The following is a 12,958-nucleotide window of genomic DNA, read 5'->3' on the forward strand; positions in this document are numbered from 1 at the left end:
CGTACTGATAATAAAAGTACAGTGCCTGGCATAGCTAAGGCATCAGATAAATGGCAAACATGGTTACTGGAATGTGTTTGATGAGTGCCTGTTGAATCTATGCATCCGACAACAAACACTGAGTGCTGTCAGCGTGCCAGGCACTGGGACCAAAAGTGAGCAAGACAGACACAGTCGCTGCCCTCATGGGGCTTGCAGTCTAACGGGGAGACAGATAACAAGACACAGACGAAGACGTAAACCCCTTGCGAGTGTCTATACAGGAAACAAGGGGCTGAGGGACGGAACAGCAAGGCAGGGAAAGAACAAACTTTTAGACACGGGCAGGAAACGGGGTTGGGGGGGCGGCTGAGTGAGGCCTCAGGGAGGAGGAAGAACCAGGCACGCAGACGGCCCAGCAGGTTTAAGGGCACGCGCCGAGAACACCGGGCCTGCTTGAGAAATAGGAACACGGAGCATCCATTGAGAACGGAGGATCAGGAACTTAGGATGGCAGGAGAGACGGCTCGGGGGGCCTTGCGGGTTATGATGAGGAGTTTGTGTGTGTGCGTGCGTGTATTTTAAAATTCCATTTTAAAGTGCGGTGGAAAACTACTGAAAGGTTTTACAGCGTGGGACTCACATGATCTACTTTGTAGAACCGTGTGGAACTGAAACGAGCAGGCAGTACGGACGGCTCTTTTGGCGGTTCTGGGAAGAGAAGCTAAGGTGGTGTGACGGAGAGAGAAGCAGGCGGATGCCAGGACCCCGAACGGGAAATGCAACTTGCTGATGCCCTGGGCGTGGGGGGTAAGAAGGGCATCACCAAGATGGCCCTGTGGCTCTCAGGCTCAGAGGCTGGCGGACGATGCCAGTTTACTGAGAGGGGCAGACAAACATGAAATGGGGACATCAGGAGCCCGGGGGCATCAGGTTTGAGTTACCCAGAGCTCAGAGGGTGGTCTTGGGCTGAAGCCGTAAGGTGGGAGGGTGGGCATCAAGACGGAGCTTGAGTCCACAGGAACGCAGGAATGGCTGCCATTTTCTCAGTCTTACTCCACTAAGCACCAGGCAATCACCCTGACCACCCACTACAAGCACAGTTGAAATAGTTACTCTGGCCCAGGGACTCACCCCTGCGGGTGCACCTGGTGGACTTGTTAAAACACGCTGGGCCGCTCCCAGAGCTTCCGACTCAGAAGGTCACAGGAAGGGCTGGAAAACGTCCACTTCTCCCAAACGTCTGGGGGATGCAGATCCCGCCGGTCTGGGGACCTGACTTCGGATCATTGCTCTGCTAGAAGCAGCGGGCCAGGCCTTCAGTCCTAACTCCACACTTACTGGTGGCAGGTCCTTAGCTCCCTTGAGTTTAGCGCAACTCATGTTAAAAGTCGGAGGGTAACCAGGGAATGGGTGAGGAGCACGGAATGCAGTGGTGACGGCCAAGTGCCTTGCCTAATGCCACCGTTCCCTGCTCAGCAAGGGTGAGTTCCCATTGCACTTAACGCACACCCAAGGCACTCAATGTCGTGCGGACTGTGTATGTTTGGTTCCTAACACGGAGTTGGAGAGAGGAGAGACTGTGTGAGACACTTGAGAAAATTCCGTGCCGAGCAATCCCCCTGAGGGGGGGGGGGGGGGGGGGGGGGGAGCGGTGTTCTGGGTGCCCAGTCCCGCCTTCCCCGCCTTCCTGGACTTGGGAGGCTGCCCCCATTTCCCGTGAACCCACCTGTGGGAGGAGTGCCCACCTCCCGGGCAACACACCTTTCCTGTGGGTTTGGTACCACAGGTTCTCAATTTCCAGAAAAGCCCCAGCGTTACGTCATTCTAGTTCTTTCCAATAAAGATGACATGAGCATGTGTAGCAAGACGCCATGTAACCGCCTCACCTTTGTAAGACTTTTGTGTGAACAGAGTCAGGCACCCCAGTATTTCGGTGGGGGGTGCCTCCACGGCCTCCCCTGGCACGTTTCTCTCGTCTCACCCTTCACAAATGATGCTTCCCTAACATGGGGGTGGTCAGCCTCCCCAGAGAACCTGGCACCCTCCCCAGGGTCCACGCAGAGAACGTGCTGGAATTTCAGACTGGTGCCAGAGAAGATCTTTGGGAGAGGAGACGCTGGCACGGACAGGAGGGAGGGACGGGAGAAGAGGCAGACACGAGGCCGCCCGGGCTCCCGAAGGCTGTGCGGTGAGGGCCGTGCCTTCCCCCGGGGGGTACTGAGTGCCAGCACCCCTTACCCGCGGCACCATGGGGTAAAGGTGAGAAGGGGCAAAGCACCAGGCCCTCCAAGCAAGCTGCACATCTTACCTTCTCGTAGGGACAGTACTTGTACATCTTGATGGGACTCGTGCAGATGAAGACATCAGTGCTGCGACAAGAGGAAGGAGAGTCAGCCTGAGCACCCACGTCTCCGCGGCCTTCGTCACCCCCGCCCTCCTGCTCTGCGGGCGTCAGGCCCTCACGGGTCTGCACCCGCCACCTGGAACCGGAAAACCCACTGCCCTGCATTGCTGTCCAAGCCAGAGACATCTGCTCTGTCCCACGGCCCTGAACACCCACGTGCGACATCACCTCCGGCCCCGCGACCAGCTCGGGGACGGGCATCCCACGGACTGTGTATGTTTGGCTCCTAACACGGAGTTGGAGAGAGGAGAGACTGTGTGAGACACTTGAGAAAGCACTTCTGCATGTGGCCGGAGCCAGTTAGCTGGTGAATCTCTCGCCCTCTCGGGGGATCTGAACGGGGAGATGCCGAGAGGAGGAAGCATGAGCGACGAGAGGCCTTAAAAGGATGCAGAGCAAGTTACCTGAGGGAGAATCAGGGCCTCATGCCATGCAAAGCAAAGAACCCCGTGAGGGAGGAGCCTTGGGAGGGAGTGTGCCCGCCAAGCCCTCCGGCGGAGGCGACAGAGAGCAGCGGCCCCATCCTCTGGGTCAGGCTAAGCGGCCAGACGATGGCAGGGAGGCCCCTCAAGACGGGCACGGGCTCTGCTGAGGAACACCGCCTCCCCACCGTCTGGTGACAGTGGGGAACTGACAGGAAGGGCCTCGTCCCCACGGCCCAGGGGCCCCGACACAGCCATCTGGTCCCAAACAGCCACATAAAGCTGGCATCGAACGAGCCTGGGAAGACTAGGTTTCCTGGCTCCTTTTCTCTTTGGCAAATTAGTCCCCCGAGAGTCCGACCGACGTCAGACTGCCAGGTCCCCAGGCGAGAATGCCTGTGCCGTCCAGCGACCCCCGAGGCTTGGCTCTCGTGGCGCTGCCCCTGCCACCCTCACTGTCCCCGCCCGCGTGCAGGGTCCGTCCCGTAGGCACTCAGCCTCTCCTCGAGGTGCGCTCTCACCCCCTGCCCGCACTGAAACCTGGCCTCCCGCGAGGAACCTGCCTCCCCTGCGTGCCTTGCAGCGAAAGTTGTTTTTCCCTCACACCCCACGTGCTTCAGAGACACAAGATGAGGAGGCTCTTCCTCGCTTCCAGACCTTTCCTCCTGTTAGAGTGGATGGTTGGTCAGGTTCTAACAGGAGGCCTAGAGGCCAGCAGAGAGGAAGTCCCGGTCAACTGTGAGGAAAAGTCACAGGCGCCGTCCAGGCAGCACCCCGAAGCAAAACCACGGGAAACCGGATCAAACCAGACAGGCCCAAGATGGCTGACAGAGTATCACTAAAATCTCCTCCCTAAGGGAGCCTTGACAGGACCCCCCCCATCCCCACCCCCGACCAAATCAGGAAGAAAAAGCGAGTAACCCACAGTCCTGGAAGGGACCGCCCCCTGCTTCCAAGAAATCCCCGACTCAGGGAATGACTATTCCACCCTGCTGCTAACACCTGCCGGTGAAAGGCAGAGACTCAAACCTCCGTGGGCACAGCTCTCTCTTGAGCTCGCGGGGCCTCACCCCTCGAGAGTGTACTTCCGCTTTAATACACCCCCTGGCCTGTACTGCTCATCCGTTGCGTTGTGTCTGCCCTTGAAATCTTTCGGGAGACCAAGAGCCTCCTGCGACACCTTTGGACAGGCTGGGCCGAGGCCTCGGGGCCCCGGGCCTCCCCCGTCCACACAGCAACACTCCTTCAAAATCCCTGACTCGGTGAAGCCTGTGCCCGACGGCCCCACGCCTGCTGCCCTTCCCAGCTGCCGTCACCTGCCCAGGGGCCGTCCCTCATCCCCCCCACCGCCCGAGGGCTCACCGACGTGCCTCCGTCCCGCCCCATCAGCCTCCTCAGTGGCCACAACGTGGACACGCGCACTGCGCACACACAGTGGACCCAACCCCACCTCCCAGGTCCAGCCTGCACGCCTCCAAAATCCTCCTCTGCCCCACCTCCGACACCCTTCCCACGGCCACACCTGGATTGTGTCCTCACTCTGCCCGCCCCCTGCTGTCCTCCTGGCGGAGGCATCTTCACTCAACGGCAAGACAACAACCCCGAGGCTCAGCACGCTTCTGTCATCCCTGGCCACCGCCCTCCCTCAGGTCCCTGTGGCCCCCCTGCCATCTCCCCGCTCATCCTTCTCTCTCCCCCCCAAGGCCCTGAAAGAACCCAACTCTCCGGCTTCTACCTGCACCCAAGGAGCCCAATGTTGCACCTAATCAGTTTGGCCGTTTTAACCTTAAATTCATGACCACAACCCCAAGGCAGTGGTGCAGGAGCCCGGCAGCCTTTCCCCGCGAGGCCCCGCCGTGTGCTCGTGTTTCCGCTCCCCAGGACAGCCAAGGCACCACCCCCCTTTCCTCAGACTTCTCGGCCGCGAGACCCCCTGTCTTCCCATCGTGGATTCCAGAAACGTGCCTGTGCCTGAACTTCCTTCTCTCGCTCAACGGCACGGGAGGAGCAGGCCTGCCTCCCTCCCTCCTCTCAAGGCAAGCCCTTCATTGGTGTCCTGGATTCCATCCCTTTATCTTCGCAAGGAGATACTTGCAGGGGCGACACTTCGCAGGGGCCCTGCGACACCTCCTTTCCCTGCGCTCCTCTTCCATACAACTCATTCGAGCGTGTTCTGTTCTCTCCCGTCTTGTAACATACATACATACACACGCGACCTTGACCTCACACCCGCCCCTGTGACCTCCCATCTCTCTGACCCAATACATCTGCCAGGCGGCCTGCACTTGGTGACCCCACTTCCTCACCTCCGGAGCCTGCTTCAACCCACCCAGCCCGGAGCCCACCCCCTCTGCTCCACGGAAAGTGCCTGTTGTCACCAAGGACCCTCATGTCACCATACCCCACGCACACCCCACTCTCCTCTTGCTCACCAGCGCCCGAGCGGCCGTGCCCTCCTCTGTGACAGCTCCTGCATTGGCACGCCTGCCCCTCGCCGGCCGCCCCAGCATAATCTCCCAGCCTCTCTGCTGGTTCTGACCCTCAGGGGCTCTTTGCCTACACTCCCTGCTCAGTGACGTCACCCAAGGCTTTACACATCATCTTTATGCTGGTGCCCCCCCTCCCCCTTTAACTTCACAGTCCAGCCCTCTCCCCCGCGTGCCAGGCTCGCATCCTTAATGGTCTACTGAAGATCTCCATGTGGACATCTCGTCAGCATCGCAGACTCGGTTTTTCCAAAACGGAACATGTGGTCCTCCCCGCTCCCCAGACCTGTTCCTTCCCTAGTTAATGGCACTATTCTATTCATCTAGCTGCTCAAGAAAAAAATGAAAAATCACGCCTTTTCCTACCCTTCCCCCAGCTCCAATATCCATCCCCAGACCTATGGGGTCTACCTCCAACGCGTGTTTCATTCCACCGACTTCCCTCCACGGTCCTCACCCCAGTCCCAAGCCCCGCCATTTCTTACTGAGTTACCACAACCACCTCTGATGGTTCCTCAGTTTCCAACTCTGCCCCTGCCAAGCCTTCCTACCCCCATGTCCCAGCCTAGCATCCAGACTGACCTTTTTTTTCCCTCCCTGAGGGAGACTGTGAGCAGGGGAGGGGGCAGAGGGACAGAGACAGAATCTGAAGCAGGATCCAGTCAGCACAGAGCCCAACGCAGGGCTCAATCCCATGACCCTGGGATCATGACTTGAGTCAAAATCAAGAGTTGGACGCTTACCCCACTGATCCATCCAGGTGCCCCCACAGTTAACATTTTGAGGAAACGTTTTCTCTAGTGTTTTCCACAGCAGCTGCACGCCTTTACAATCCGACCAGCAGTGATAAGGGTTCCAAATTCTCCACATCCTCGGCCACACTTATGATTGTCCTATTTTTTTTTTTTATTATTACGGTCATTCTCGTGGGTACGAAGTGGTATCTCATTACGGTTTTGATTTGCATTTTCCTACCGACGAATGATGTCGGGGCCAATTTTCATGCCCTCGTTGGCCATTTGCATATCTTCTTTGGAAAATTGCCTGTCCAAACTTAGCGCCCCAAGCCCATGTTTTTAAAATCTAAGTTAAATCCCATCATTGTCTCTTCGACCTGCTCCTCTGCCAGTGTGCCGTCCCTCCCACCCACACCACGCTCCCTGAATTCTAGCCACACTGGTCTCCTCTGAGATGTCACTCAAACGAGCAGAATCCTTGCCCATCTCAGGGCCTTTGTACCCTGGCTCCTTACTAACTAGCTCATTCCTACCACTTAGCTCTGAAGTCAAATGTCACCTCCTCAGAGAAACCTTTCCACCCCACCTGAAGCAGTCCCTTCCCTGTTTACTCTCAAATATATCGCCTGTTTATTGCCTTCACAAAGCTTATTGCAAACTGAAATTATTTTTCTTTATACTTGCCATCTTCCCCACCGTATTGAAAACTCCTTGAGACCTGAGACCTTAGGTTGGGTGTCTTTATTTCGTGCTGGTACGGTGCCAGGCACATATGAAGTGACACACAAAATACGTGTTTAGTGAGTGAATGAATACATTGCCTCCTATGCCAGGCTCCGCGATCGTAGGCATGCTCACAACACCGACTCCACCTTTGGTGTCCTCCATCTTGCTCGTGGGCAAGCAGTGGCCTCCCTTGGGGGTACGTGTTCCAGGCCCCTTGGAGGTTAATGTATGCCCTGACCGGAATGTAGAAAGGCTTGCTCTCATCTCTCCTAATGATGTTGAGATACCTAGTAGAGGTAACATAGTTTCTTCCCCCGTCTTCTGGTACCCAGATGGCACCATGAGGTCTGTCAAGCGTTTAGTCCTTCTGACCTCACCACAGTGCTCTCTGCCGTCTCTTCCCTCTAGAAAATCTACGGCCTCACGTCAGGACTTGGCAGGGAATGGTTGTGCAGTTCTGGATCACTGCTCACCCGATCGCCCCATCAGAGTCATCCTGAATTGAAACTGTGTAAACTGTACAGAGTCCCCAGAAAACTGTATGTTTTCTGGTCTCAAAGCGCCTTCTCAGTTTGGAGGACGCTTTACTGTCCCTCTTTCACCTTCTAACAATAGGTATTGAAAGTCATGGCTAAACACAGGCGCGAGCGGGGCACCTGGGTGGCTCAGTCGGTTAAGTGTCCGACTTCGGCTCAGGTCATAAGCTCATGGTTCATGGGTTCATGGGTTCGAGCCCCGCGTCGGGCTCTGTGCTGACAGCTCGGAGCCTGGAGCCCGCTTCAGATTCTGTGTCTCCCTCTCTCTCTGCCCCTCCCCTGCTCGTGCTCTGTCTCTCTCTCTTTCTCAAAAATAAACATTAAAAAAAAAAACAACACAGGTGTGAGCACAACTAAACTTAGCCTTATAAATGAGTGGTGCTAAGTAGTCCCCCTAGGATGTCAAATACTTGCTTTGGCAAACACTGCTACCGTTTCATACATGTTTGAAGTTATACATATTATAATGACAACTACGGGGAAAAGATCTGTATGCAAGAAAACTCCAGCAAAAACACCAAAATATAAGTGGTTGTCTCAACGTGATGAGGTTCTAAATGACTTTTTATCCTATATTTTAATTTTCCGAATTAACCATTGTTTTTTTAAAACAAACATTTTTCAGCCTTCTCTTAGGGACTGACCTTTGAAGCCAATTATAATCCCGATAGAAAGTGCTCATTGCTTTAGACATCATGAGTTCCTTTTATTCATCACATACTAAAATCCATCATATTCTAGGGGTGCCTGGGTGGCTCAGTCGATTAAGCGTCCAGCTCTGGATTTCAGCTCAGGTCATGATCTCATGGGTTTGTGAGTTCGAGCCCCATGTTGGGCTCTGTGCTGGCAGCATGGAGCCTGCTTGGGATTCTCTCTCTCTCTCTCTCTCTCTCTCTCTCTCTCACTCTCTCTCTCTCTCCCTGCCCCTCCCCTGCTCATTCTCTCTCTCTCTCAATAAATAAATAAACTTAAAGAAATCCATCATACTCTAAGCACTAGGGAGATCCAGCTATGACTCATTCAGTTGCCGGCAGTGACTCCAAATCAGTTTTGGCTATTTTCACACGTCAAATGCCCCTTTCAAGGATAAGTCATGCTGACTAATGGCACTTTATATGGAATATACTATGCTAGTTGTTCTGGGGGAACATCTGCAGGAAGAATAGCATTTAAGTATCACTTAGTGTGTATCAAATTTAAATACAGAGCACAGACAAGAGGTGGGTGGGGGGATGGCTGAAACAGATAAAGGAGATTAAGAGTGCACTCACTATGATGAGCACTGAGTAATGTACATGATTGTTGAATCATTATATGGTACACTTGAAACTAACGTAACACTGTATGCTAACTATATTTCAATAAAAATTGTTTTTAGATGCATATGGAGGGGCACCTGGGTGGCTCAGTCTCTTGATTTTGGATCGGGTCATGATACCAGGATCGTGAGATCAAGCCCCATGTCGGGCTCAGCACTGAGGGTGGAACCTGCTTAAGATTCTCTCTGGGCGCCTGTGTGGCTCAGTCATTTAGGCGTCCAACTTCAGCTCAGGTCATGATCTCATGGTTTGTGAGTTCGAGCCCCCTGTCGGGCTCTGTGCTGACAGCTTGGAGCCTGGAGTCTGTTTCGGATTCTGCATCTCCCTCTCTCTCTGCCCCTCCCCTGTTTGTGGTCTGTCTGCCTGTCTGTCTGTCTCTCTCTCTCTCTCAAAAATAAATAACCATTAAAAATTTTTTAAAAAAAAGATTCTCTCTCTCCCTCTGCCCTTCCTCTGCTCGTGCTCTCTCTAAAATTAAAAAAATAATAATAAAATAAAAATGCATATGGCTTTGATCCAGCTGGTCCACTCTTGCACAAAAATACTTGCATGTGTACTCATTGTAGCCCTGATAAACAAGGAGCAATGGGAACCAACTTAAATGTCTATATGGAACGCATTAAATACATGATGGAATATGTATACAATAAAACACGATGCAGTAGTTACAAAGAATAAGATAGTTCGATAGTGTTGTTGGGGAAAGGTAGCTAACACATATTGTCAGGTACAAAAGAGAAAGCAATAGAATAACATAGAAGACCACATCCTATTTTATAAACAACAACTATTCTGTGAATGTTTATTCAGCAAATACCTCAGCCTGTACCCTGTGCCAGGTAGCACCCTAGGGACCAGGAATATAGCTCCGTGACCCCAGGGAGCTGACATTTGAGAGAGGAAGGGACAACACAGACACACAACATCAGCTTAGAGAACATACCCGGGGGGATGGGGAGGAATAGCTGGGTGGGGACAGTGGCCTCTTTAGCTACAGCAGCATGGCCACTTTGAAGGGGGGACACGAAAGCGACTCAGAGCTAAAGGATTAAAATCAATGTGGCCACACCAAGTTCTAGAAGGGAAATATTCCAAGAGGGTATGTTAAGAGTTCTGTAAGATCAGAAACAAGCTTGGTGCATCCCCGGGGCAGAAAATAAGCCAGCGTGCCTGAAGCAGGTGAAAAGAGGTTGGAGGGCGACACAGCGGGTAGCAGACCACCTCACGGGCCCGGCGGACTTAGGGTAGGAAGCCAAGAGGGAGAGAGGGAGGGGCAGAGAGGGAGGCAGACAGAGAATCCAAAGCAGGCTCCACACTGACAGCACAGGGCCCTACGCAGGGTTCGAACGCACAAACTGTGAGATCGTGACCTGAGCAGAAGTCAGACGCTTAACCGACTGAGCCACCCAGGTGCCCCCCAAGAGGTAGTTTTAAGAGGGGACCAACATCAGCAGAGTTTGGTTTAAAAATATCTCTCTGGCTGCTGGGTAGAACATACAAATTTATATACAGATAAACCTGTATTTGTAAACCATACAAATATGTACATAAATGCATTTTTTTATTAAAAATTTTTTTTCTTAATGTTTTTATTTATTTTTGAGACAGAGAGAGACAGAGCATGAGCAGGGGAGGGGCAGAGAGAGAGGGAGACACAGAATCGGAAGCAGGCTCCAGGCTCTGAGCCATCAGCACAGAGCCTGATGTGGGGCTCGAACTCACAGACTGTGAGATCATGACCTGAGCCGAAGTCAGACACTCAACCGACTGAGCCACCCAGGTGCCCCAATACATAAATGCATTTTAAAAGGTCTGTAAGCATACACCCCAAATTGTTAACGAGGATAGAAAGAGCGGGGTTGAGAGAGATGTACATGGGAGAGTGGAGAAAATGGGCAACTCACATTTTTTCACATATGTACACACTGCATTTTTCATAAGAATATACTCATGTGTTACTGAATAATAATAATAATAATAATAATAATAATAATAATAATAAAGGGTAGGGGCACCTGGGTGGCTCAGTCAGTTAAGCGTCCGACTTTGGCTCAGGTCACAATCTCGAGGTTTGTGAGTTCAAGCCCCGCTTCGGGCTCTCTGCTGTCAGCACAGAGGCTGCTTTGGATCCTCTGTCCCCCTCTCTCTCTGCCCCTCCCCCGCCAAAAAATAAAAATAAACACTAAGAAAAAAAGGGTAGTTGCCACTGAAGATAGTCCAAGGAAGCACAGCCCCTGCTCAGTGCTGGTGGAGGAAGGACACAGCATGCCAGGAAGGCTGTTTTAGGACAGTGGGCAGTAAAGGTATTCGCTCACTGTTCCCCTCCTACCTGGCACTCCCTTGCCTTCTGCACCTGCCAGATCCCTTTTCATTTTTCAAGATGACAGCTCAAGTGTCGCCACCTCCTCTGGGGAGTATTAGCCCCTGCCTTCTGTATTCATACATCTACCACACCACTTCTAGAACTATGTTCTAGTCATCTGTTTACTAGTGAACTCTTTGAAGGCAAGATCTCTTACCTACTTCTGTATCTGCAGCATCTTCTAGGAAGCCTAGCATGTAGCAGATGCCTGACAAATATTCCTTAAGTAACATTTTAAACCTTGATCTCTGTCTACTTCGGTACTAGATACAAAGCTATCCACTTAGTTACTGACTAGCTCCCTCTCTCTCTCTGTCCAAACTTTGGGCACTGACTGACCTTAGGAATCTACCCTGTTAGGAGCCAAATGGAAGTACAAGACCTGTGGTAGGGTCTAGACTTGCATTTTCACAAAAGCGTTACCAGGGAAGCTGTGGGGGGGAAAGTGTTCTAGGCTAGAATACATATGAAGAATGCTATATCCTCTGCTACCCCAGTGAAGGGTCATGATGCACACACCAGCAATCTGGAAGCCCTTAGAAGTCTGATCTTAATCCAATGCCCTCCATACTGTTTTGGTTAAAGAATACTTTTTTGTTGCATACCTACTAAATCTTGCAGGATAGTAACCACAGCAGCTAACATCTACTGAGCACTTACAATGTGCCAGGAGCTATATATACTGAGGACTTTCTCATAACCCTCCTTCTACACTTGAAGAAACTGAGACCCAGAAAGTTTAATAATTTGCCCAACATCTGAAAGTTAGATTCGGGAAAAGCCCAGATTTGAGCCTGGGCAGCCCAACTCCAGTTAGGATATAACCTTAACCACTATGCTATCTAGCACCCCAGAATACAGTTGGCTGAATGCGGTCCAGGAAACGCTGATCCAAACCCAAATAGAATTTTGAACAGCTTCAGTGCAGATACACATATGCTTTGCCCCTCTAGGCTCTTCCTGTAGGTGGAAGAAGTCGTACAACAGTATTCCACCATAAATCAAGTTCAAATCATAAACCAGAATGAAATACAGTACTCTGCAGGACCTGACTCAAGTCTAAAACTAAACTGCCAGCCAAATGAGTCTGAAAAACTCTAACTCAAAGTTCTAATGGTGGAACTTTGAACACTGATGATTTGGGGAGGCATTTATATGGCACGGTAAAGACCAAATCATACCTTATGTTTGATTGGTCATGCAGGCTGGTAAATTCAAGCAAAACTGTGACCAATAAAAGTTTATACAAGTCTAGAAATAAATCTTAAGCACTTATGGTCAGTTGATGTTTGTCAAGGAAGCCAAGACCATTCAATAGAAGGAAAAAAGAGTCTTTTCAACAAATGGTTCTGAGAACTGGATTTTCACTGACAAAAGATTGAGGTGGGACCCCTTCCTTACCCTTTATGCAAAAATTAACTCAAAATGGATCAAAGACCTACATGGAAGAGCTAAAACTATAAAGTTCTTAGAAGAAAACACAGGAGCAAGTCTTTGTGACCTTGGCTAAGGCACATGATACTTAGATACAACAGCAAAAACACAGGGGCAAAAGAGAAAAACAGATAAAGTGAATTATATCCAAATAAAAACTCTGGGTTTCAAAGGACACCACCAAGAAAGTAAAGCAACAACCCACATGGGATGAGAGAATATATTTGCAAATCATATATCCGATAAGGGACTTGTTATCTAAAATAAAGAACTCTCAAAAATTAGCAATAAAAAAGATCAATAACCCAATTGAAAAAAAATAGGAAAGGATCTGAACAAACATTTCTCCAAAAAGGATAAACATATGGTTAAAAAGCACACAAGAAGATGCTCAAAGCATAAGCCCTCAGAGAAATGGCAAATCAAAAGGACGATGGGATATCTCTTCACACCCACTAGGACGGCTACAATAAAAAAGACCACACGGGGAGCCTGAGTGGCTCGGTTGGTTATAAGTATTCAACTTTGCATCTCAGCTCAGGTCTTGATC

The 12,958-nt window shown here is 51.2% G+C and overlaps 1 protein-coding gene across 2 annotated transcripts in view; it reads right to left on the reverse strand.

Annotated features, from left to right (window-relative positions):
- NT5M (5',3'-nucleotidase, mitochondrial) overlaps positions 1 to 12,958 on the reverse strand; it is a 28,134-nt gene that overhangs the window by 9,775 nt on the left and 5,401 nt on the right. For both annotated transcript variants that reach the window (XM_047832009.1, XM_047832008.1), the window contains exon 3: positions 2,291 to 2,351. In XM_047832009.1, the coding sequence (XP_047687965.1) occupies positions 2,291 to 2,351 (61 nt within the window). The remainder of the gene's footprint in view (positions 1 to 2,290; positions 2,352 to 12,958) is intronic.

The sequence above is a fragment of the Prionailurus viverrinus genome, chromosome E1 (assembly GCF_022837055.1).
Source record: "Prionailurus viverrinus isolate Anna chromosome E1, UM_Priviv_1.0, whole genome shotgun sequence".
Taxonomy (NCBI): domain Eukaryota; kingdom Metazoa; phylum Chordata; class Mammalia; order Carnivora; family Felidae; genus Prionailurus; species Prionailurus viverrinus.